Genomic DNA, 27,193 nt, shown 5'->3' on the forward strand with positions numbered 1-27,193 from the left:
TATAAAATCTATATTTTATAGATTTACAGTGTAGAAGAAGAAGAGTTGGTTCTTATATGCTGCTTTTCTCTACCCAAAGGAGGCTCAAAGTGGCTTACAGTCGCCTTCCTTTTCCTCTCCCCATAACAGACACTCTGTGGGGTAGGTGAGGCTGAGAGAGCCCTGATATCACTGCTCAGTCAGAACAGCTTTATCAGTGCTGTAGTGAACCGAAGACCACCTAGCTGGTTGCACATGGGGGATCGCGGAATCAAATCCGATTCACCAGATAAGAAGTCTGCGCTCCTAACCACAACATCAAGCTGGTACACTAGTACACTACTAGTCACACTCACCATCTGCTTGCTTTTTGATTTTCAAGGTTACTGTTTCTCCTGCCATCTGTAACAAATGTATAGCTTCACTCAATGGTTTTCCTTTTAGACTGCTACTGTTTATTGCTAAGATCCGGTCTCCAATGTGAATTGCACCTGTCCTGAAACACATTAAATAAAACATGAAAAGTTAAATAAAACACTGAACAGTTCAATAAAAATGAAAATAAGCTAACATTTATTCTCTTTGAGATAAGCAAAACGGTTCAGTTTTTCCTTTGATTTCACATTTACTTTCAAGAGTGAGGCTATATGCATTAGATGGTCTCAGCTTCAAAGTCTGTAGCAGAGCCAATGCACAGCAATAAAGAAGTCAATATGACTGTATGAGCTAGTGTTATAGTTACAGTCTTCAGAGCCTATTGAAGTAAAACACTTCCAAATTGTTGATGCATTTTATGCAAATAAATGCTCTAGATTGGCAGTCCCCAATCTTCTTGTAGTCGGGGACTGCGTCCGAGGATGGGAGAGAGCCGGCGGCCCAGCCGCCGCAGCTGCACATAAATGGGCACGCGCAGTTGCCGCGCATGCACGTTTTCGCCACTAGGTAGCGCTAACACGCATGCGCAGGTCTGCAGCGCATGCACGTTTTTGCCAGCAGGGGGCGCAAACACGGATGCGCGCCAGCTCCACGTGTGCGTGTTTGCATTGCTGGCATGCCGGCGGTTGCGCCTGCCTCTTTCCCCCCCTCTCACTGCAGGGGGGGAGGCAGGCGCGGCCGCTGGCGGCATGGTACAATTGCCTTTGCAGCCCGGTACCGGGCTGCGGACCGGGGGTTGAGGACCCCTGCTCTAGATTGAACAAAATTTTCAGCCAAAAGAATATACTGTAATTGCCACTGTAAAATGAACAACCACTTACTGTCTTCATATTGCATGTATGTAAGAGTTTGGATTAAACAAGCAACAACTTTATTAAGGGAATTTCTTAGCTATCAAGACCAGTATGGAGTGGAATTGTAGTCTACTCGAATAAGATGACCACAGGAGCTGGCACACTCATAGAATCTAAGCATCTAAGTACATGACATAATGCAGCTCACCTTAAGCTGTTGTGTGTGTGAGAGTGATGTGTGGGAAATTCCCTACTGGAGTTTTTTGCAAGTCCACTGCTTGAACAACTACCCATAGACATACTTGTGGGCCTCTCCAGTCTCATGCTTGTCCTGTCATTTCCTACCACAATCATGACGGCTCTTTCAGGCACCTTCCCATAATCTCCCTACACTCCTGTTTACGCACTGGAGGTTTCATGCCAGGCTGCAGGTTGGAGTTTTAGTCGTGGCACGTTGCCCCACCTCTTCCTGCACCCACACAGGGGAGCATTTGGCCCAGTGCACCTCATCTGCCCCCGATTTGTGCCCCTGCATGGGAGCTGGGGTAGTGAAGTTCCCAGTGCGTAAACCATCTATAATAGGTATCCATGTTCACATGAGTCCTTCTGCTAAATTTGTTATACATAAATATAATATGCAAGTAACTGAAATAGCCACATTTAACCAGTTAACACACAATAAGAAAAATCTAATCTAGGAGAATAAATACTTTAGGGAAATACTTCAGGGGAAAAAACAAATCAGCTCACAAATAATCTCTTATCAGAGCCAAGAGTAACCATCTGAGCCCACAGTGACTTGCCATTCAAGTCAGTAGAAAAGAGGGTTGAGCTGCATACCCAAAGTGGAAGTCAGATCTATATTTGCTCCGTTACTGCCTCTCATGCCTGACTTCCTGGCCCAACTTTGAATTTTATGATATTTGTGGTTCTGTAAGGCTATTTCATTCTCCATCTTCTGGCAGCTAGGGTTTTTGTAAATTCTAGTCTATCTAATAATGTTATATTTTTACTGGATGTGATGCTGGCATGCTAGTGCGTGCAACAATACTTGGTCAAACTCTCCCCCCCCCCCGCCGCCACCCATTTGTCCTTGGAGTTACTGGTTGTGGCAACTGTACTAGTCTGGCAACAGTCCATCCCTGCAGTTGTAGTTCTCCTTTGGATAGTCTGAAATACCTCAAAAGTTCAGAAAATTATTCCATGTTGCTACATTCTTTATATTCTCTTCTTTACTTATATTATTAATCGTTGTAATGGAAAGTCACAAAGAGTCTCCAGATTCCAAAAAGAATGGATCCAAGCAACTTCTGAAGAAATTTATTTATTTACAGATTTTACTACTTAGGTCTAACCGAAACAACTCCAGCAGTCTCCTTAGTAACATGGCTCCTTCCTCCCATCCTCCAGTAGGCAGAGTGGCCTTACCTTCAAACGTTTACTCTTTCTTAACTGGGTCATCTTTTGTAACTCTTTCCCAGGCTAAGGAAGGCACCAAATGCAATTGTCTTTACTCATGACTAACAGTAATGGCAGAAAGTGAAGAGGAACTAAAGAGCCTGTTGATGCGGGTGAAGGAGGAGAGTGCAAAAGTTGGCTTGAAACTCAACATCAAGAAAACAAAGATCATGGCATCCGGCCCTCTCAATTCATGGCAAATAGATGGGGAAGAAATGGAGATAGTGACAGATTTTATTTTCCTGGGCTCCAAGATCACTGCCGATGGGGACTGCAGCAAAGAAATTAAAAGACGCTTGCTCCTGGGGAGGAAAGCTATGGCAAATCTAGACAGCATCCTAAAAAGCAGAGACATCATCCTGCCAACAAAAGTGCGTTTAGTCAAGGCTATGGTATTCCCAGTTGCAATGTATGGCTGCGAAAGTTGGACCATAAGGAAGGCCGAGCGTCAAAGAATTGAGGCTTTTGAACTCTGGTGCTGGAGAAGACTCTTGCGAGTCCCTTGGACTGCAAGGCGAACAAACCGGTCAGTCCTAGAGGAGATCAGCCCTGATTGCTCTTTAGAAGGCCAGATCCTGAAGATGAAACTCAAATACTTTGGCCACCTCATGAGAAGGAAGGACTCCCTGGAGAAGAGCCTAATGCTGGGAGCGATCGAGGGCAAAAGAAGAAGGGGACGACAGAGAATGAGGTGGCTGGATGGAGTCACTGAAGCAGTAGGTGCAAACCTAAATGGACTCCGGGGAATGGTAGAGGACAGGAAGGCCTGGAGGATCATTGTCCATGGGGTCGCGATGGGTCGGACACGACTTCGCACATAATAACAACAATGACTAACAGTCTTCCAAAAAAGGAAAATGTGTAGAGGAAGTAACTCACCCAAGATACCTTAATTGAAAATCATATAAAATGCTCAGTGGCTACAATAAATACCTGGAATGAGTTCTAAAAATGTCACCTAGAAATGGGGTTATCCTTATTAAGATTCCCACATGTTTCATTAACTAGGATAATCTTCGGCTTGGTTGACACTAAGAAATAGATGAAAGGGAGATTGTACAGAGGGCTATCAATTCCCTTTGGGATCTATACAAGTTTATATGGATCATGAGAACAAGACTAAATGGAACACATACCCTCTGATCATCCCAGCATTTGGCCACCTCAGTTTTCTAAGGGAAAGCCTGAATGCTTGTAAGACGTAGGACACTATACAACAGTGAGCTTTAGGCAGGCCTGCTTTGCTCTATCTGGACTCTACCTCCCCTAAGGTTGCTATCTCTGGGTTGGGAAATACCTGGATACCTTGGGTTTGGAGCTGGGAGTGGACAGGGACCTTAGTGGAGTATAATGCTATGGAGGGCACCCTCCAAAACAGCCATTTTCTCCAGGAGAAATTCTCTCTTTAGTCTGGAGATGAGCTAGAATTCCTGGGGATCCCCAAGTGCTGCCTGGGGACTGGGAAAAGTGCATCTGGGCACTTTCCACCATAGTTTCCAGGCCCTTCCAGTTTCTTCTGAAATCACCCATCTACATCAAATAGCCTTTCTCCCATGAAGTAAACGGAGCTGACAATCTATTCAAATGACTACTCCAAATATGCCATGCTGGATATGTAAATTGCCAAGAGAATTTTCATATCATAACCTTGCCACAATAATATTGATTACATAGGATTTATTTAGAAAATAAACATGAGGAAGATTTATCGACAACCACCTTGTGTCACATACTCTGGTAAATATAATTTTGCATACACAGATGTATAGCAATGTGAACACATACAAAATGAGGCACAGATTACTAACTGGTCAAATATATACAATAAAATCATCATTTATCTGAGTGTGGCAGAAACTGGAAGTTATTGTCATTTATGATGACAATAGCCTTTGCAAAATTATATTCTAGATTTCACAGCCTTGTAGCATATACCGGCAAAGAAAAAGCTGAAGACCATTACATGTTTTCTTTGTGATAACTTGTGAAAAATGCAGGGATTGCTAGCAAAGAATGATTACATATGACTAAATGAATTGTTACACATGAATGAATACAGAAAAGAACTGCACTATGAATACCTTTATTTCAATTTACCTTTCAGCGAGTCCGCCTTTAGTCAGACTGGAGATGATAATGGGATCAAAGGGCTCTTCAGTGCCAGAAATAGTGATCCCAAGAGGTCCTCCATATCGCTTGAGCTCAACAGTGTAAATAATTGCTCCTGAGCTCTCTTGTTCATCTGCAACACATGCCAAGAGGATGCAATTGGTTTCTCATGAAAGAAGGAATAAAAAGAAATGATACATTCAGACTCGCAATCAGAAACCAGAGAGCACATTCTCAAACTGCTACACTTCAGTTACATATCTCAGCTTTCTTCCATTTGGAAGCCTACACTTGACTTTACTAGAAACAGCAGAGAATCTCTTCCCTATTGCTGAAGTGGAACCAGGATAGGATCCTCATTTTGTTCGATGGGGCATATCACTCTCCTTGGTTTTCCTGAGGTTACAATAGGATAGGATAATCAACTAGGTAAATGTGCAGTAGCACTATACCCAACAATATCTGGATTCCCACCCAGGATTTAAAACTAAAAATGGGTTTTGATATTATTTTATGCATTTTGATGGGTTGATTATTTAGAATATTTCTTTGTTGCTTTTTCATAGTCCAGTTTGAGGAGGCTTTCAGGTAAAAACCACAATATTCTCTTATTGTAATACAAGCCAACAAAACACATTTTTGATGTGTTTTCCTGCACAGATGCAATTTTACAACAAAATTATAACAACATGGCCCTGGTGTCAGGGCTTCATGTAGCCCAACCAATTAGATGACATCTGGCTTTGATATCTTGATATGATTTCATGGTCATCATCTTTATTCCTTGAATCCCAGTGTTTGCCAATTACTGATATTCACACCTGTATTGTTTATATTACTGATATTCCCACTTTTCCACACTGTCACTGAATTCTGGAAAACTACATCCTAGGTAGAAATAAATAGGCCATTCTACCATGGCGGACTTAACTAAGTATTCTATATATAGTAGTACGTTCACTTTGCTTGGGAGACTGAAAAGTGCTGACTTTCTAGCACTATTTAGAAAGCTTTCAGTAGTCATTCAGAAATGGACTCCATCGGTATTGCTTCAAAACTCAAGGTAGGAACCAGCCTTACTCACTAGGTGGGGCTGCCACTCAAAGAAATGAATTTAGAAACGTATTCCCTTACAACCAATTAAAATGTTTATAGCTTTGAGGCATAGTCCAAAACTGTATTAGTGTCAATTACTTCTTATTCTCCAAAATATGTTGAATAATACTTTGAGCTTCAGCTTTTCCTGTTCCTAATTAACATATTCTTCAAAAACTCCTCTATGTGGCTAGTATCCACCAGACACATTTGAGGTGGCATAGGATGTTTCACCACCTCAACATTGTACCACCTTATCTCCACGCTGTCCTTTTGCAGATGAGATCCAGCCTAACTCTTATCTTGACAGGAGGCCTTGAAGGGGATTAGGCTATAACTCAAAGAAATTCATGTTGAAGATACTTGTTGCCCTAAATGAAGTCAGGGCTTTTAACAGTTTGTAAATTGTTAATGATGTTAGCTTATTTTATGATTTGCTTTGCAAACTGTCACCTGAAAAAGTGGCATAGAAATTTTCTAAATAAGTAAACAGAGCATTTACAGTTCCCTTCTCTTAGGGATTTTCCTTTCCTTTCATTAAAGAGTTGAAAATGAAGAAACACAACAATTTACAGGGCAATCCTAAGGAGAATTGCGGAGTGACTCTGCACAGGATTGCTCTACTAGTCCTGAAAATGAAGGGGATGAATTGCTTCTGCCTGTTATCAATATATCATAGGGATGGACACGAACTGGCTCATGAGCCATAATTCAGCACAAACTTTGGCCAGTCCAGACTCCCCAGCCCTAATATGTAATTCTCAGCATTGCCCACTTGTGGATACTTAAATTATGGACTAGGGCCAGAGGGGGAATCTGAAATCTGGGGAGGGGGGGGGGGTTACATTGGAGGCTAAAATCCTTCACAATCAAAGGAAATTTCTGCAAAAACAAACACTAGTAGCCATTGCTGCACAGCCACAGCAATACTGCCAGTCTTCAGGCTTTGATTTCTGTCAGAAAGAGGAAGAGGGATGGACATGGCTTGCCAAGTTTTCTCAAGTGGCACCAGACCCTTTTTACAGATTAAAAAAAAATTCTTTCATAGAATCATGGAATCATAGAGTTGGAAGGGGCCATACAGGCCATCTAGTCCAACCCCCTGCTCAATGCAGGATCAGCCCTAAGCATCCTAAAGCATCCAAGAAAAGTGTATCCAACCTTTGCTTGAAGACTGCCAGTGAGAGGGAGCTCACCACCTCCTTAGGCAGCTTATTCCACTGCCGAACTACTCTGACTATGAACATTTTTTTCCTGATATCTAGGCTATATTGTTGTACTTGTAGTTTAAACCCATTAGTGCATGTCCTTTTCTCTGCAGCCAATGGGAACAGCATCCTGCCCTCCTCCAAGTGACAACCTTTCAAATACTTAAAGAGGGCTATCATGTCCCCTCTCAACCTCCTTTTCTCCAGGCTGAACATTCCCAAGTCCCTCAACCTATCTTCATAGGACTTGGTCCCTTGGCCCCAGATCATCTTTGTCGCTCTCCTCTGTACCCTTTCAATTTTAACTACGTCCTTCTTGAAGTGAGGCCTCCAGAACTGCACACAGTACTCCAGGTGTGGTCTGACCAGTGCCGTATACAATGGGACTATGACATCTTGTGATTTTGATGTGATGCCCCTGTTGATACAGCCCAAAATGGTATTCGCCTTTTTTACCACTGCATCACACTGCCTGCTCATGTTTAGCTTACAATCTACCCCAAGGTACTTCATGCTCCCATCTCCAATGATTGCTTTCTCTCATGATAGAATTAAATTTTAATTTCATGAAACAAATATTCATTGCGTTTTAAAGATTACCTTTTTAATGGGTTAGCAAGTATTTTGTATTAATACAGACTGCACAGAACTGTTCATTGATTATGATGCTAATCTGTCCCAAATTTAAGTGGGATCATTGGCATCTTATGTCTCACAATACTAAATCATACAGTAATAAGCAATTCATTCAGTAGATAAAATTAATGTTCTTAATCAATGCAACAATTTCATTTAGCTGTAGAATTTAAAAGCTAGTTATTATTAGTTTCTGTAGTTCACACTAAACAATGCATTATCAGGCTTTGTAACTACCAGAAGTCCACATCTTCTGCTTCTGCACAAACATGGGTTTGGATACGTTGTGACACTAATTGAACTGGAAATAAATGAATAATTGTTAAGGGCCATGGAACCATTAAACATGGACTTCTATGCATACAGTCTACTGATGGGGGATGAATGTTCAGACTGAAAGCAATTCTAATGGCTATATGGAAAGTACAGCTTTTTCATGGGACTCATGGGACTTACAGGCAACATCACTGTAACTTGGGGGAGTCTTAATTAAGAGAAAAATACAACTATGAATTTTTGTTGGGACACATCTGTGGTTACGGCATCTCTTTTACCACTAATGTCTCTTTTTACCACTAACAAACCACATGCTCACACAAAAGCTTTTCTTAAGCCTGGGGGCTGATAATCCTCCTACTTTTTGATAAGAGAACTCATACAAGAAAACAAAATCATGCAGATTGTTCTTTTGCATGGTAAGAATATGAAATATGGAAATGAGAGGAAGCTATGGACTGATATATATCACGGGTGTGTCTACACAGCTGTTTTCGTCTCCCTTGGCTTCTAAACTGGAGAGGACTTTTTTGGAGGACCCATACTACACTGCGATCCATTCATGCACTTTCCAGCCTTTCTCCTCATTTGTTACAGTGTCCCTGAAAAACCTACTTTGTTATGATTGTTCCAAAAGTTCACAATTAAAGTGGGCTTGTATGCCATGTGACTGGGAAAGTGGGCATTTTCAAACCTCCTGCCCACATTTTACAGCTGTCATCTCCTCATAATAGCCACTCCCTCCCTGCACCACTGTGGGACTTTTTTTGCAGGCTATTATTTTTACATTGGTAATTACCATACTGCTACAGTGTGTATGAGTGGAGTGGAGGAAATGGAGGCTGCAAGGGGGTGAACGAGGAAAATGTGGTGGAAAGTACCTTGTGCATTCTCTGTTGCCACTGCCAATGCCTCTGTATTCACAGTATCAATGGATGTGCAATAGAGAATTTTTGCCACGGAGAAGCAGCCTATATATGTGGAAGAGGCAGGATTTGATGGCTTTGACAGTGATTTGAAGAGCAAGTTTCTTTGAATTAATGTGGTATCTTTAGAAACAGCTGTCCCCAAATTATTTCAGAAATTCTGGGTAAAATTTTTCAACATGGCATTCAGAACAGAATCTGAAGTAACCAATATGGTATAGAGGCTAGAATGCTGAACTATAATCTGGGAAGGCCAGGTTTCAATCTCTGCTATGCCATGGAACCTCAAGGGGTGACTGTGGGCTAGTCACTCTCTGTCAACCTAACCTACCTCACAGGGTTGTTGTGAGGATAAAATGGAGGAGGGGAAAGATGATGTAAGACACTTTGGGTTCCCTGTTGGGAATAAAAATGGGGCATAAATATCTAAATAAATAAGCAGAAGATGTTAAAGCATGAGCTAAGAAAGGAGGACTTGTGCCATTTCTCCATCAAGGAGAGTCTCTAGATTTCCCAGCATCTGGCAAAACTGTTCCCCAGAAGCATTCACCTTGGATGTAAACTTTACAGTTCCAAAACATGCAGGATGTATTGAAACATACTGATTATCTTAATTTACAACACACACAACATTACATAATAGAACTGTGAATATATATGATATATATATAGTATCATATGATATATATTATATACTGAGTCTAATAAATATTTTTGGAGCACATAAAAATTTTAAAGTAGCTCACTATGAATACCAGAGTTATCTTCATCTTTCCGGATTTTTAGCTTCACAAGCTCTTCACAGTGCTGCAGGATTTGAACAGCATCTTCCATGGAACAGTTATCCAGTCGAATATTGTCTATGGCAAGCAGTTTATCACCTAGTTCTAATGTTCCAGTTCTGTTAACAAATGGAATACATTAATTACATTAATTACTTGAATGTGCTGTCTTAAATGCTATCAATGCAAATGTACCCATTAAGATTTTTTTTAATGATTTCATTTTTAAAAACTAATGATTTTGTTTTGCATCTTGAGGTAAGGGAGATTAAAAGCATCTAACTGAACAGTTTCACTTAGTTTAGAAATATTACACAGAACTTTTACAAGTGTGGATCTGTTTAAAATCTCTGGTGTATGAGAATAGCCAACATAGCAACTTTTCTTGTCAGTTTAGAAGTTCCTACCTGTGTGCTACACTTCCCTTCTTAATATCAGAAATAACAAGAGGGTCGCCTGGTTTTCGACTGGATGGAGCTGAAATATATAAAGCACATGTACAATGCAGTTTTATATTTTTTAAAAGTCTCTGATTACACATAGCATATATTAATAAGCACTCATGTTTTATGTAAAATGCTTTACATGCTTTTCCCATCTAGAACGTAAGTAGAAGCTGCTAGATCATACCAGGGGGGTCTAGTCCAGCATAGACACACCTAATAAGTCAGGGTGGGGGAATCTCCTGCCCCAAGCTTCTGGGTCCTACCACCACTCCAAGTAGCAGTGGGGATTTTTTTTTTATCTCATTGGTGTTGCAAGCATCACTTCTGGAAATGCTATGGTCACCAACACATTTTTGGAAATTCCTAAACCTACAGGTGTTGCTTCTGGATCTTCCCAGAAAGTGATCCTAATGCTACCCCCAATTATGTCCCTGCCCCCATTATGCCATCCCTCCCATTATGTCCCTGCCCCCAATACAGAGATGGGCTTCTCACAGCATCCAACTTGGAAGATCCTGGTAATAAAATGCAGGAGGCATGTGCACATGGCTCCATAGGACAAATTCCTTTTTGTTAGGACTCTCGTCCTAGATTGCTACATGGCACTTAACAATATCAATATGCATTGCTGAAAGTTACAAATTTTGGATATTCTCAGCTGTGGCAGTGTTGGCTTCCATTGAGTCAACAGTTCATCAAAAACTTTGCAAGATGTAGAGAGACACCAAAAGATATCATGTTTTAATGATACAGAGAAGCCACATGAATTCCCTTTTATGCTTCACCTTGCAGACAGAAATTAGAAACACTGTACTTGTGAGGATCTACTGAAATGAAATTCCATATCCTATGAACACAAGTTACTTTCTTCATGAGATATTCATATATTCCATATGTAGTGTAGAATATATGTCTAGTTTTATAAAATTACTATGTTCATATTCTATTAGCACATGCATCTTTTTGGACATCTTTCAATGCCCTTTTAAAAATATCTGGTGATGATAAAGTAGCTGTGTTGTAAAAATTGATCTTTTCAAGATCTATACTCCATATTCCCCTTTAAAATAAATAGAGATGGAAAACAAATTAGATTACATTGGAACGCCTTACTTCTCTTCAAGACTGCATTTCTTAGTAATTAATTAATGTAATGTCCAATATGTTACATATTTTGTTCTTCATTAGATTCAAATGGCTTCGGTTGTTACAAACCCAGACATAGGTATTTATAGCCTGGAAAAGGTTGTGGACCACTGTACTAGATGATTTTGGGCTGGTCACTTCCTCTTGGGAAACAATTCCCTCTTGGGAAAGATAAAGTAACTGGGATGTTTGGGTATAGGCTTAAAGTAGCTTCATATCTGTCAGATATTTGACAGAACAAGGAACTGGGGAGCCATGAATACATCCCTGCCCCTTCTTCTCAACGGCTTGTTGGTAAGTGTCTTATAAGGATGCCACGTCATGAGCGACGAGGATGATCTGGGGCCAAGGGACCAAGCCCTATGAAGATAGGTTGAGGGACTTGGGAATGTTCAGCCTGGAGAAAAGGAGGTTGAGAGGGGACATGATAGCCCTCTTTAAGTATTTGAAAGGTTGTCACTTGGAGGAGGGCAGGATGCTGTTTTCGTTGGCTGCAGAGGAGAGGACACGCAGTAATGGGTTTAAACTACAAGTACAACGATATAGGCTTGATATCAGGAAAAAAAATTTCACAGTCAGAGTAGTTTGGCAGTGGAATAGGCTGCCTAAGGAGATGGTGAGCTCCCCCTCACTGGCAGTCTTCAAGCAAAGGTTGGATACACTTTTCTTGGATGCTTTAGGATGCTTAGGGCTGATCCTGCGTAGAGCAGGGGGTTGGACTAGATGGCCTGTATGGCCCCTTCCAACTCTATGATTCTATGATTCTATTTTATTTGACACAATCGTATGACACTTTTCCATGTAACTGGGGGTCCCCATTAAAACGAAATGTTATCTATTTATTAGGCTTATATCCCGCTTTTTCTGGCGAACAAGCTCAGGGGGTTCACAAAAATCACTGAATTAAAACCTACACACAATTTACAGTTTAAAATGTCCATAGTCATCAAGAGTTCAAATAAAACATTTAAAATCTAATTCTAAGATTCCATTTTTACAGATGGATCCAAATCCATGGGGTAGCAACTGAGGAAAAAGGGTAGGGTTGTATTGAAAGGTAGAAAAGGAAAGGAAAAAAAAAGACAAAGGAGTGGAATTAGCCCAAGTAGGAAAGTCTGCCTGGCATGGTGAAGAGTCATGAGCCACAATCCCAGGCTTAGAAGGCTGGGGCACAGACCAAACAGGTGCTGGAGTCCAAGAAGAAGGCCTTGCTACAAAAGGCAGAGGAAAAAACTTAACTTGTACAGACTCTCCAGCATGAGGTCACCAAGCTACAACAGCAGCTGCAGTAATAGCCCTGGGTACCTGGTACATGCCCAGGATAGCTTTAACTCAGCAGGCTTCTAACCTGGGTGTGAAGGGGGGATCCTTCCAGTCAGGGTACTCCATCACAAGCATTCAATGTCACTCCATTGCCAAGTTCAAACCCATTCATATCATTCTACATACACCCCTTACACCTGATCGAGGTACGTGGATCCATATCAGTTGCATCAGCCAAGACCCCCAACTCAACCAGTTCCAGTGGCAAAGTTTGGGTCAAGGCTACCCCCACCAGTCACTCAATGTTCCCTTCAGGATGTCCACCCACCCTGCAATCTCGTCAGGTGTCTGCCACTCCAGTGCTCCTACCCCATGGGTTGCCCTGGGCTGATTCTGCACTTACTTTGTTTATTTCATTGTGGATCCTGCTGAATTCAGATCGATTTGAACTGGGGTCTTCCTTCCCTCCCCATTGAAACAAAAAGTGTTCTGAACATGATTAGGGAAGCTCAGAATAGGGGGGAGGACAAAGAACAGCAGGAGCCTGTTTCTTTTCTTGAAGGGGGGGAGAGAATTGGAGTCAGCAGAGTAGGGGGAATAAATCCAAGAGGCAAATCTCTGCCGAGAGAAGCTAGGGCTTCTGGAGCTTCTGCCAAGTGAAGTTAGGGCTTCCCTTTTAAGGGAAACCTTGCAACCTGGGAAGGAGGAAGCCTTTGAACTGACGCCCTGGTCAATCAGGGTTTTTCTATAGCGTTGGAGGCTTGAGGCAACAGGTTAGTTCGGGACAAACAGAGAGTTGCACCTTTACTCATGCCTATTTTTCAAATATTGAGGGTTATATCCACTCCAGGATATTGCGGGAGAAAGGTAGGGTCACCCCGGATCAATCATGCTTGTTGCAGATGAAAAATTTAAATTGCCCAAAATCAAAATGGAAATCGCATTTAGTGTAGACGGCAGAGACTGAATCGACCTGGGATTGGAATAAAAGCTCCGTGCAGATTCAGCCCTTGTTGCTGTCACCTCCTGGGGTGGCCAGAGGTGTCGACCACAAATCCATTCCTCAGCTAGTCACTGCAATTCAAGACCAGTAGTTGCAACAAGGGCTGTGCCTGGAGTGCAGGGCTCAGGGGCACTTTGCATCTGACTGTCCCAAAACAGCTGGGGCACCTGCCAGGACTAAGATGCCCACAGCAAATGCCAAGCATACAAGAATGGGAAAGCCTACGGATAAGATTCACCCTACTGGGCACCCTCCCCCCCAACTGCAATGCTTGCCCCAGTTGGGGAAGTGGAAGCAGTCTCATTGGAAGAATCGCCTGAGGATAAGCACCAGGAGGACTAGCCATCAGGAAACAACAGCAGCCTGTAGTGAAGCACACCAATCTGCTGGCTCCCAGAAAAGGCATGCCTCCAGAGGTGAGCCCCAACCCATCTCCCCTCCTGATCTCCATTTCATTGCTCAAGAAGCACACCAGCACCAAGGTGACTGTGCATGGCGTTTCAGACTCTGGGTGCAAACTGCATGGAATATTGACAGTAATACAAATGTGCTAGAAGTTGTCCTACATTTGTCCTGAATATAACTTTAAGAAATTAGCTCGTGCAAAACCACTGACTGCACTCAACACCATCATGACTAATTTCTGAGTTTATTAGTTAGAACAACAAGTCTCAAACCAAGGCTAGCTAACATTGAGTTTCAAGGATTTCATTGCCCCTGAACTTGTTACCTGATGGATGTAAACATTTTCAGGGGAGAAATCTTAAGACATTTAATGCACAGGTCAAATGTGATTTATCCTTTTTGGAAGAACTGAAGAGGCAGCATGGTATAAGAGTTGTCTGCCATGGTACTAGATAACCACGGGCCAGTCACAGTCTCTTAACCTAACCCACCTCACAGGGTGATTGTTGTTGGGATAAAAAGGAGGAGGAGTGATTGCTATAATAAAACTCTTCAGGTTCTCATTGGGAAGAAAGACAATATATATATATATATCTACACAAACAGACAAACATGATAAAACAAGAATAGAAGGACCATCTCAAATGTTCTCAAAGTCTTGAATAAACTAAGAAATGTAATGCTGAATTTAAAGGGAGAATAAGCACTCAGAATTAATATAGCAACAAATTTAAAATAGCCTTGTTTGTAAAACTTATCTCATCCAGACAGCATTTGAAAAGAGTTTTTGGATACAGAATTTTGACAGAAATCATAGTACGAATATGAGGACTCATAAGAGTTGCACTGCAAAGAAAAGAACCATCTTCTGACCTTTCCCCAATTGTTAATGTATTTTTATCTTATTAATATCCTGTATCCATAACTCGTTCTTCTGGCACAGCTAAGCCTTTAATTTCCTTCAAATTATATTCCTTACTTAAAAAAAAACACCTCTGTGATTAAATTTATAAAAAGCATGACTGAATTTTCACCAGAGTTTCAGATAGTATCCTTTATAGCAAAGGAATGACTTCATTCTAGCTGGAACTTCAGACTAATGTTGATCTAAATTCCAGTCAAAAGCTCTCAGAAAGCAAATAAAGCTCAAACTAACACTACAATAATTTTGATATTGAACAGAACAACAGGAAAGGGGTGTGGGAGGGCTGCTGTGGTAGGATGCAAATCCTTTCCTTGCATGTGCACATCTTTTTTGAAACCTATGTATGATATAAAGAAGGTGACAAAAAACTGTTTTTACTTACAGCTTATGGTGATTCCAAGCTCTACATTATGCTTCTTTGGTAGTTTTACATGAAAAGTGCCACTACTTGGTATGACAGACTCTGTAATTAAAAGTTGTGTCATTTATAGTGCACACCAGGCTCAACCATATTCACAGCATGTTTGTCATTCACACTCTTCCTACTCCTTAAAGATTACCTATAAGTCTGAGATTAATAGACACAGCAAATGTTTTATATTTCTGCTCTTTATAGTGAAGAACCTAAGCTACATTCTTAGAAAAATGGAACATTAGTTTACTTAATAGAACCCATAGCAAAGCATACTGAATGTGCAATCCTAAACAAAGTTACACCTCTCTAAAGCCATTGAAATTGACTGGTTTAGAAAGGTTTACCTCTGCTTAGCATTGGAGATGCATCACTAATTTAAAGATGGTTTCTAAATATTGGTTAGAAACAAGGAATATAGTTCCTACCACAGTGAGCACATCTGTGCACACACAGAGAGAAAGACAGAATCTGTTTAGGAATAAGGATGCTCAAACAGCCATCAGATCGACTCACATCCTGTCCACTTGTTTTGGATGGGGTGGTGGTCATAATCAGGAAGCTGATTTCTCAATTGTCTGTCTATTAATCAGTCTGTTCATGGCTGTTCAGCAGGCTGCTTTGCCATATTCCTTTCTAACAATGCAGCAAATCACAACTTGTTTTTGCACACGTACATTTTGCAATCTATTCCACCCCTTTTTATGCTGCAGGCAATTATTTATAAAGGTTGCCTCCTCCTCCCCTGCTTGCCTTTAGATAACTTTTCTAAAAAATTGGCAGTGGCACTATAACTTTCTAATGAACTTTTCCCACAATCTCCTGTAGAAAATGGTCTTAGAATTACTTTTCTTTCTTTGTTGGAAATTCAAAGGAAGTGGCAGGCTGTGGCCACAGATTGTCAGAATATTATTGTGAAATAGTGATGTAGCAATAGGTGATTTGTTTAAAAGCCCCCAAACAGCCTCCTGGGCCATGAGCAAATGCATGGACAGACATATATCATATAAATCAATCATAAATAAACATTGTGTTTATTTATCCTACCATTCAGTATTGATCTAAATAGTTCTAGTGCGTTAATGACTGGTAATCTGTTTAGATCAGCAACATTTTGGTACATGTGCCGTTTCACATCCCCCACCCTCACCCTGATTCAACAAAAATGTGAAACAATCGACTTGACAGGCACTCAATTCACTGCCAGATCAAATGGCCCAAGCTCATATCTGAGCTTCACAGGAGAATAAAGTTAGCTCAGCTGTTAAATATATTTGACACAAAATTTGCAGCATCCCTACTTAGGACCATTACAGCCCTCATTCCACCCTCTAACCTCTTGTCTCATTGGATGACAGCAACTATACTATAGTTAAGCTGCCAACTCAGGGAGCAAATGCTGGTCTGCTTGGTTACTTTATGTATCCTACTTTTGGTTTCTTTCTAGAAGAAAAAAAAGCATACAGATGGAATTATAACAAAACACTTGACCCATCTAATTTCAAAGTCAAAAGAAAAAGGCTGACTCCTACCATTCTAGCAAGATAAGATCAGAGTATTCATACCTGCAACATCAAATTCTATTTCCAAAGTGACCTTGCTGGTGATAGAAGAATCTCTAAGCAGCTGATTAGCTTCATCAAAAGTGCTATCTTCTGTTGGGATCCCATTTATAGCTAGTACCCTGTCTCCGATTTGTAAGATGCCACACCTCGACATATCAAAACAGACCGGCGTTATAAGCCATAAGGAATCAAAACAAAATCCAATTCAACCCATATAACAGAAGAGTGGCAGAATACATTTATGATATATGAAATGATATACAATATTTAATCTGAAACTCTGGTATTCTTAGCATTTTATTTCAGTTAAAGCTAAACAGAGACGGATGTATTCGCCACCAGTTTAGCATCAAAATTATTCAAGTTTTGGAAACCTTTAGGGAAAATTCTAATTAACATAGTGCCTAGTAACTTGTTGAAGGTAATCTTCTAGATCAGGTACTGCTCTCATATATGATCTAGACTAAAATAATAACTGCTTATCTTATTTTCATTGAGCAACATTTATTTATTAGAAATCTGAAAATACCTGGCACAAACAAGGAATCTTCTCGAAGACCCTCACCTTTCTGCTGGGCTGTCAGCCTCAATATATGAAATCAGAGGTGGTGAAGACAAGGTCTCAGTAGCAAACACACTACTCTGGAGCTGTATCCCAAATCCAATAATAGGGTCAGCTGTCAGCACTACTTCCGTGGTTTCTGTGTGGACAACCTGTCCAGCCAGGCCAACAGTACTGGAAGCAAGAGACACTGCAGGATATGGTAGACAAGGTTCAATGACATTAAGAAACAGGCAGCACAAACTGAATCACTTTCTGAAACAAATGCCATCAAAATCAAGTACAACTATTATAATTTTTTTTAACAAACCATAATATTTCGAACCGACAGCAATGAATATTTAAACAGATATTGTATACAAATGAACAAACTCGCTCTATGCACGGCTGCCCTTGAGAGTTCCCCAGAAATTCCAACTGGTCCAAAATGTGGTGGCGCGAATCCCAACAGGGACTCAGTGGAAAATACACATAATACCAGTGCTTGCTCAGCTGCATTGGCTCCAGATTGGAGACTGAATCAGTTTCAAGGTTTCATTAACCTTTAAAGCCCGGGACCAGGGCAGAGTCTGCACTTACTTTCTTTATTCCATTGTCAATCCTGTTGAATTCAGATCGCTTTGAACTCGGGTCTTCCTCTCCCCCCTCCTCCCCATTGAAACAGGAAAGTCTTCTGCACGTGTTTAGGGAGGTTCAGAAGGTGGGGGGGGGCTCTTTCTTTCTTTTCTTGAAGGCGGGGGGGGGGGAGAAGCCTAGCAGGGAGCCTCTTTCTTTTCTTGGAGGGGAGGGGGAGAGGATCGAAAAAGGCAGAGGAGGGAGGAAAAATCCAGGACCGACAGAAGTTGAGAGAAGTTAGGGGCTTCTCCTTTAAGGCAAGTGTGTCACATGACCAGGTGTGGCCTACCAGAGGTTCTCTACCATGGAGCTTTCTTTATTCAGGATTAACAGCAGTCTCAGATATGGCACAATAAAGGTAGGGTCACTCCGGATCAATCCTTCTTGCTGCAGAAGGAAAATTAAAATCGCCCAAAATCCAAACTGAAATCGCATTCTGTGTAGAGGGCAGGGACTGAATCGATCTGGGGTTGGAATAAAAGCTCCGTGCAGTTTACACCCTAGTCTGGGACCAGTGTGCTTGTGGGACGACGTTTTCCCTTATAATCCCCCAAGAGCACTATGATCCTCAGATCAGGATCTGCTAAGGGTCCCCAGCCTGAGAGGTGAAACTAGCCTCAAACAGGTCTAGGGCCTTTTTAGCCCTGGCTCCAGTCCAGTGGAATGAGCTTCCAAGAGAGATCAGGGCCCTGCAGGACCTCAGTCAGCTATTCATTCATTCATTCATTCATTCATTCATTCATTCATTCATTCATTCATTCATTCATTCATTCATTCATTCATTCATTCATTCATTCATTTTTCGACTTCTATATCACCACTGTTAAATGGCTTGTGGTGGTTCACAAAGGAAAATCTTCCCACAATAAAATCCCCATAAAACAATAATTAAAACCTCAATATGGGTCAAAAGACCAGATAAACTGTCTTAATACCCTGAATCATTAAAACTCCAGTCATAAACAGCTTGCCTCACTGCTAGGAAGAGAAGGAAAAATTAGAAGATTGGCTTCCTTCTAAAGGACTCTTCTATCTGGGCATGTGTGTGTAAATTGTTTTAAAGTGTTAAATCGTATGCTGATTTTACTGATGTTACTGACTCTGAGTGCTTGGAAGGGCGAGCTACAAATAAAATTATTTATTATTGTTGTTGTTATTATTATTATATAATGTCTTTCTAATATGATTTTGATCCTTGTGTCACTAAAGATCTAAGAATTTTTATCAAGGCTTAAAGGTGTTGATTCAGTTTCCAATTTTCCCAAGATGTTTCCTAAAGGGAAAATTATAATTTTGTATCTATAGAAAGTTGGCAATAGCCATCTTAAGACACTTTTCTCCACCCTGTGATTAAGAAATCACAGTGCTCACGTTTAGATGTTATAGATGAGCGAATCCTTTTATACTCCTTAACTGATACTGTCAACAATCCATTTGGAATTGAATAGTTTAAGAGAATTAAATAGTAACTGGAAAATTTACTCCAACCATAACAAAATTAATAGTTGCCAAATGATCCACCAAGAATTGTTGCCAGGTGGCTGCTTGTTCCAAGAAACCTTGTAATTTCATTAAATTTTGTATGCATTTGGGAATATCCTCCTTAATGTTTACATACTTCACTTTATAAATACTGATGATGAAAACAGGGGGCAGCACAAAAGCTTCCATCTGTCAAAACATATTATTCAAACATGAGAAACCAAGGGATGTTTATAAAAGAAAACAAACCCTGAACAAAGGTAATAAATGGCATGTGATAGTGTAGGGCATCTTAAAGTTTTACAGTCGAGTGTTTGGAAAGCCTACATAAGTAATACAGCCACTGCAAACTTCTGTTAATAAAATGTTTATGGTTCCCTACACCAGGACGGTTTATTGTCAGGCGTTTGGGAAGGTTGCATTAGCTATGCAAGCTTTTCTATACAAAGCACCATGAAACTTTATAGCATCTTTCACTCATACATATTCTAGACTTTCCAAGGCAGACAGATTTATTAAATCGTACATTATTAAGTACTCTATTAAAAGCTGGTTTCTACCGCAAGCCTTGAACACAGTAACATAAAAAATAAACTTAAGAACAGCTTTTGTCAAAGAGCTGCATAAAGCTTACTAGATGATGTAAAAAGCCATTTGTTTTGATATTTCTAGTTAACAATATATTTAGACAAGCTAAATACATTGTTGAGTGGAAGGAAGTGGCCATTTAACAACAAATGATTGCCATGTAATTACAAAAAAGACACTCTTACATATGAATATTTTTAAACATGGAAAAATTAGTGTCAAAAACTTCTGGATCAAACATTTTCTCAAACCATCTCTTCTTGCTTATTTCCTCAAAGAAAAGAATAAGGCAACTGCAGTTGGCTTGAAACGAAAACCTGTCTTATTGGCTTTAAGATAATGTTTATTTTTGTAGTTAATACAGTAATTTTACCATGATGCAAAATTTAATTAAATGAATTAAGACACACCACATTTTTCCTGTGCTATTACACCTGCACTAGTTACCAACTGATTTCTAGATCAGATTTAAGATGTTGGGCAATTTCCACACATCTGCAAAAATAGAATTACGCTGGGTGAATGGCAAAGCGCTAAATTTTATTGTGCCTCCCAGCATCTCCTCACTTTTTTTACTGCCTGGTCTTTGTCTGCCTGTTTTTCATGTGTCTTACCCTCCACATCTGCTTCTGGAAATGGTGGAACAGAGCAATGCTCCTCATAAACATTGTGCTTTCACCTGTCAATCAATCCAGGCAACAAATACCCTTTCTCCATGTTTTAGAGGTTCTGTGATCCCCGCTAATTTTTTTAAAAAATAATTCATACTTCTCTGTTGAAATGCCTATGCACAGAATTATACATACATAGTGCTTTTCGAATGCTACCCCTTATGGGATCGCGAGTCCTATGATACTTTAAAAAATTAATCTCGTTTCTGATTTTGGGGGGGGGGAGAGAAAACTTGGGGGAGGCACGCTTTGTGTTTCAACTTTGGAAAAAAAACAGTTTTATTTCTGGCATTGCCTGCACGCTTGTCTGCCTATTCATTGCTCCAGGAAGTTAGCCATTAAAAAATAATTCCCATCCCCGGGAACAAGGGAGAGAGAAGCGGATGCAAGGGTGGGACAAAGCAGGCGATTTTTGTGTGTTTGTGCCTCCATACCTTCCCTCTGCTGGTTGCCTGCTGGTTGCTCTCTGGCAGCTAGCGCTAAATAGTTTGGTGAATCCACTTTATGTGATTCTCCAACTCAGACTTGAAAATGGAAGATGTATCAAGCTGGTTACTGCCCAGATGCTGGATGTTGGCAATGTCATATGGAGGGGACAGAATTTAGCTACTTCTTTTGGCAAAAATTACCCTACATTTAACGGGCATGGAAATCCCCTTGGTATTTACTTCTAAGGCCATCCATGGTCTGGGCCTGACATAACTGAAGGATGGCCTCTCTGCCTACATCACCTGAAGAGCATGCCACTCTGCACATTCCAACCAGTTTGTGGACCCTGGCCTCAAGAAATTACATTTGGCCTCAAACGGGGCCAGGACATTTTCAATCCTGGCCCCTAGTTGCTGGAATTAACTCCTAGAGGAAATCCGGGTCCTGTCAGAGCTGGCACCGCAAATCTCAATGTAAAATACATTCTCCCCTTGGGGAAATGTTGCTTAGTACTTTGTAGTCTGAACATAATGCCCATGGTCTCAGACAAAAACATGACCCAAGTAAGAGAACATTCTGAGCATGCTGGAGTTGTCAGTAGGGATGTGCATTTGGATCAACTCGAGCAGAAAACAGACCCAAATATTTCTTGACTTCCTTAATGTATCTGGATTTTTGGGGGGATAACAAAAAAAAATCCTGAGACAATCCAGTAGAACAGAATACAGAGAGCAGATTGCTCCTACTTCTCAGCTGTTTTGTTGGGCTTCGACTGAAGTCTCCTTAAAGTTTAAAGGCAGACAGGTGATCAGTTGTGCCAGGGACAGCAGACTGTTCATACTGAATCAGCTTGGGGTTGTCTTCTCAAAGAATCTGGTTTAAAATCCTCCCTACAACACACAGATCATGGGGCTAACTTCTTCTGCAGCATGGTTTAAATTGCATAGCAGAAGAAGCCATCACAGGAGTGTGTGGCTGGAAGAGACATCCCTAGCTGCCACTCACAGATCCTGGGACTAGCTTGTCACCCACCCTGAGTCACTTGGAAGGGTGGGTTTCAAATAAATATTATTATTATTATTATTATTATTATTATTATTATTATTATTATTATTATTATTATTATTATTATTATTATTATTATTATTATCCATCTCAGCTAGAATCTGCATGTGACAGGGAGACTCCTTCTTGTGGCACACAGATCCTGGGGTCAGCTTCTCCTGTAGCACAGTTTAATTTTCTTGGGTCTGTTGAATTGAAAAAAAAATCAGGCCAAAATATCCCAGATCTGAATACTTTACCAGTATTGGGATGAGGTATTTTTCAGAAATACTGTTTTTTTTCTTGGTCCAATATGCTCAAACTGAAGAATACCATTTTTTTTAAAGAATATTGCACAACCCAAGTTGCCATTTTGAGCTTGGGAAATACCTGAGATTTTGGGGGTGGAATCTGAGAATAGGTTTTAAGGAGGGGGAGGGACATCAATGGAATATAATGCAATCGATTCTACATTCCAAAGAAGCCATTTTTTTCTAGTTGAATGGATCTTGAGATTCCTTTGGATTGTAAAAAGCAGGGTAAAAAAACAAAACAAAATCCAGCTATTTTCTTCTTCTAATTCAGAGTTTTTGGTTAAAAACAAATGTCTGGTTAAAACAAAAAGCGGGGTACAAAAAAACTCCCACATATTCTCTTGTTCTAATTCAGAGTTCTTGGTTAAAAACAAAGATATTCTAATGGTGCTTGAAACTATAACCCTTAAAATTGAAGGAGTTAGCAACTGCTTAAAATTGAATGAATTAGCAGCTTAAAAATATAAACAGTACACAGGTTGGATTTTGGGAAAGTGAAAATAAACCTGTGTTTTTGTTCCTGTGGATTTGGGTTTTCAAAACTAATAATATACTAAAAAAAAAAAAATCCAGATCTGAATTAAGGTTTGAATACACGGAAAGCATAAATGAGTAACAGAAGGTGGAAACATCCTCTCTTTGATGCTGAATGTAGCAAATATGATGCTCATGGCTGAACACTGTAAATGCAACTATTCCCTTCTCTGACCTCCAAACAAATCTAAACATTGGAGTACTGCCATATTGTTTGAAAGTTTCCTTTCACATGCCCTTTGAATAGGCACGTCAAACAACTACCATGGTTACCTACATGAGCTTTTGAAGTCCTTCTTTTTCATTCGCCGTCTCATCATCGTTCCCCGTGGGCTAGTAGAGTAAAGACTGCGAGGTAACGTCCCCATGTTCAAGGAGCTTAGGCTATATGCACTCATGGAGGCAGGAGAGAAGGATGAAGACACCAAGGCTGCTGAAAGAAAGGAAGCATTGAGCAAGTGGCATACTACAACAGGGAACAATAAAATATATGTCATTCATTCAATAATAAAATGTAAGACAGTGCATACAGCAAACAATAATGATTTGTGTAGATTCTGTAGCAAAATTACAAGCTAAACCCCATTTTTGATAGTGGAGCCATAAAGGCATGTCCGCCAAATCTTTATTTATTTATTTACCACCTTCCCTTCATGGCTTAGGGTGGTTTACAGAAAACTGGGAAATCATAATACATGTAAAAACAGCAGGATAACAACTGTAGTAACAGTAACATTTGGTGATAATGATTTTTCTTAATTAAAACATGAACAGCAACATTAACAGTTAACTGAATTCCATAGGTCGGTCATTCCAGGGTTGCTATTTTGTTTGCTCCAAGGGCACATCTGTGTGAAGGGAGGGGTTCTGTGGGCTCAGTGGATGTTGCTGCTTCTGTTGGAACTCAATCAAATGCCTGGCGGAAGAGCTCAGTTTTGCAGGCCCTGCAAAGCTGTGGTAACTCCAACAGGGCCAGACTTTTGGGAGCTTGTTCCACCAGGTGGGGGCCAGGATGGAGAAGAGTCCGGCCCTGGTTAAAGTCCAATGTGCTTCCTTGGGGCCAGGGATCACTAGCCGGTTGGAGGTAGCAGAACATAGAGCTCTTGGTGAGGTATATACATAGAGGCGGTACCTCATGGACACTGGGCCCAGCCTGCATAAAGCCTTAAAGGAGAGTACTAGGTCTCACCAAGGACTTATTATTCATTTTGAGAATGCCATCTGTGGTCTTTTCTCCATTCTTATTTAACATCTTTATGTGCCCTCTTGCCCAACTGGTGTGGAGGTTCGGGCTGGCAATCAATATATATAGATGACATCCAGCTCTTCCTCCTGATGTATGGCCACCCAGATTCACCCCCAGAATCTTTAGCCAGATGTCTGGAAGCAGTGATGAGATGGCTCAAGCAGATCCATCTGAGGCTCAACCCTTTAAAGACGGCTGGGTTGAAAGGGTCCAAGTGAGGAAGCACAATTGTCCAACCTGGATGGTATACAGCTGTCAGTGGCTTACTCCAACAGGAATCTGGGCATGACACTGGATTCTTCCATGGAGGCACAGATCACGAGTAGTGCAGCTGCCATTCTACCACCTGCACCAAGCCAAATTACTAGTGCCCTACTTGGCTCCAGAACACCTAGCCACAGTGATACATGTGATGGTCACCTCAAGACTGGATTTCTGAAACTCACTCTACACAAGCCTGTCTTTAACCTTCATCCCGAAACTACAGATGGTCCAGAATGCAGAGCCAGGGTCCTCACAGTAACACCATGGAGGTCCCACATCCAGCCCACTCTCCAACAACTGCACTGGCTACCAGTTGTAACTCAAGTCAGGCTTAAAGTTTTGGTAATCACCTTCAAGGCCATATGTGTTCTGGGTCCAGTGTACCTAAGGGACTGCCCCACTGTCTATACCCCCCACAGAGCTCTACACTCTATCACTTCCAACTGGCTGGTGATCCCTGGCCCCAAGGAAGATCGCCTGACCTCAACCAGGTCCAGATCTTTCTCTACCCTGGCCCCCCAGCTTGTGGAACAAGCTCCCAGAAGAGATCAAGGCCCAGCTGAGACTTACACAGTTCCGCAGGGCCTGAAAAATGGATCTCCTCCACCAGGCATTTGGTTGAGGTCAACCAAATCAATACCCAAAGGACCCCCAGAATTAGTCCTCCTAGACAAGCATGCCTATCAAGTACATCTTAAGGCAATTCTGAATGGACCAGCCCATGGGGTCACAGTTAATGTTAATGTTGTTATTATTAGTTACAGAAAGTTATTGATACCACTGTTATAGTTGTTGTCATCATTTGACTTTATCCTGAATTTTATTGTACTATTATTATGTTTTCCCATGTTCTATTTAAATTGCCCTGAGCCACAAAGGGTATATAAATATAAGAAAAAAAAACAAAGCCTTGCTTTGAAATGTATCTTGTAGTCATTCCAAAAGAGACAATATTTCATAATGAGTTTTCCAGTGGTCTTCTGCATTTCAAAATTTCTTGCAGGATTTTTAAAAATTCTTTGGGAAAAATATTTCCTATTCCCACTCCACCCCCATTCCTCCCTGATCCTTTATATCTCTAAAATTACACATATTAATGAAAACAATACATCATATATCAGAAATAACCTCACATGATTGTAACAACAAGGGAGACATCTGCGACATTGCAAGATTTTAAAGCTTAAAATGGGGAAAGTATGAAGGGAAGAGGAGAAAATTATGAAATAATACTAATATGTCCAGAGGAAGAATCATGGAACATTATGAAGGTGTCTCAGTGGAAGTGTTTTCTGGCATTTCAAAGCAGGTGCTCTGCTTTGGCCTGGATGGTAGGTATTATAATAATGGGAAGAGAGGATGCCATTGTGGCTGTTGGTATAAGAATCCTAGGTAACCTGCCTGTTGCTCCTTTGAACCTTTACTGTCTGCATGAATGGATCAAAGGAAATTATAGAAAAGGACCAGAGAAGCAGGAAGGATAAATGGATTACATTAAAAAACTTAAAATAACAAACATGAAAGTGGCTAGAATAGAAGAAAAAATACCTCTTGGATCTTTCTTGGTGGCGAGCAACTGCTAAAAGTCACAATGACCTTTTACAGTCATGGAACTAATAGATTTGACACCATTTTAGAAAATGGTCAGTACTCGATCAATTTTTAATCTGCCTCTGCCCTTAGCGGCCATAATTAAATATATACAAATAGGCACATTTAAATCAACATTGTCAGGATGCATGATATACAATTAGTAATTAAGTTCTGAAAACATCCAGCCCAATGAAAAGTACTTGTGTAAATAAAAAAAAAACATCAAACGAAACCGGCACATATATCATATTTTGCACAGTAATTCATGGGCGCATATATGCCACTCATTTCAATTTACTGCTTTGACATTTTAATTTTGCCAGTATCCATCACTAGCATTATATTATCCTGGGCAATGAACTACATCTCTCAAGCATCAGCACAAAAATCCCATTTACAGAACTTTTAAAATAAAGGCAAAGCAAAAACCGAAGTCATTATTTATCATTCTGAATTATGATTCTCAGACCATTTTAGTTGTTACATCCCAGGTAGGTGATTCCTGCTCATAGTTAGAACTGTGTTAGGTGCACCTTACATTAGTCATGAGGGGAAACTATATATATAAATTTTTAAAAAAGGAGGAAAGAGAGCTATTCCATGTATTTTTTTTAAAGGAGAAATTTATAAATGGGCTTTTTATACTATTTCAGGCTTCTAGACTGTCTCAAACTTGCAATGTAGCATTCTTGCTGAAAACAAGATGAAGACGTGCGGATTTGAATTACCAAATGATAAAGGGATAGACATTGTACTCTTGGAGCATTCCATCACTCATATTGTGCAATGCCAGCTGTTCTTGGGACGTTATACTTGTAACGCATTTGAGATAAAGCTGCAAATGTTTCAGAAGCAATACTTTTTTGCAGGAACTAGAACTGGTTCCCATTGATGAGCAGTTTACCATGACAGGAACGGGGGATGGAGAAACAAGAAATTTGTAAAAGGAAAAGTTAGAAAGCATTGGGCCACCAGCAAAATATGGTTT

The 27,193-nt window shown here is 40.5% G+C and overlaps 1 protein-coding gene across 16 annotated transcripts in view; it reads right to left on the minus strand.

The window, feature by feature from the left end:
- GRIP1 (glutamate receptor interacting protein 1) overlaps positions 1–27,193 on the minus strand; it is a 380,704-nt gene that overhangs the window by 17,811 nt on the left and 335,700 nt on the right. For 6 of the 16 annotated variants that reach the window (XM_077338732.1, XM_077338736.1, XM_077338741.1 and 3 more), the window contains exons 10-18: positions 23,380–23,535; positions 17,429–17,615; positions 16,864–17,009; positions 15,269–15,349; positions 10,106–10,175; positions 9,663–9,817; positions 8,872–8,961; positions 4,764–4,941; positions 336–475 (exon numbers count right to left, since the gene is read on the minus strand). In XM_077338732.1, coding sequence (XP_077194847.1) covers positions 336–475; positions 4,764–4,941; positions 8,872–8,961; positions 9,663–9,817; positions 10,106–10,175; positions 15,269–15,349; positions 16,864–17,009; positions 17,429–17,615; positions 23,380–23,535 — 1,203 coding nt within the window. The remainder of the gene's footprint in view (positions 1–335; positions 476–4,763; positions 4,942–8,871; positions 8,962–9,662; positions 9,818–10,105; positions 10,176–15,268; positions 15,350–16,863; positions 17,010–17,428; positions 17,616–23,379; positions 23,536–27,193) is intronic. The other 10 variants (XM_077338742.1, XM_077338738.1, XM_077338730.1 and 7 more) reach the window with 9 other exon arrangements.

Source organism: Paroedura picta, chromosome 5, assembly GCF_049243985.1.
Source record: "Paroedura picta isolate Pp20150507F chromosome 5, Ppicta_v3.0, whole genome shotgun sequence".
Taxonomy (NCBI): domain Eukaryota; kingdom Metazoa; phylum Chordata; class Lepidosauria; order Squamata; family Gekkonidae; genus Paroedura; species Paroedura picta.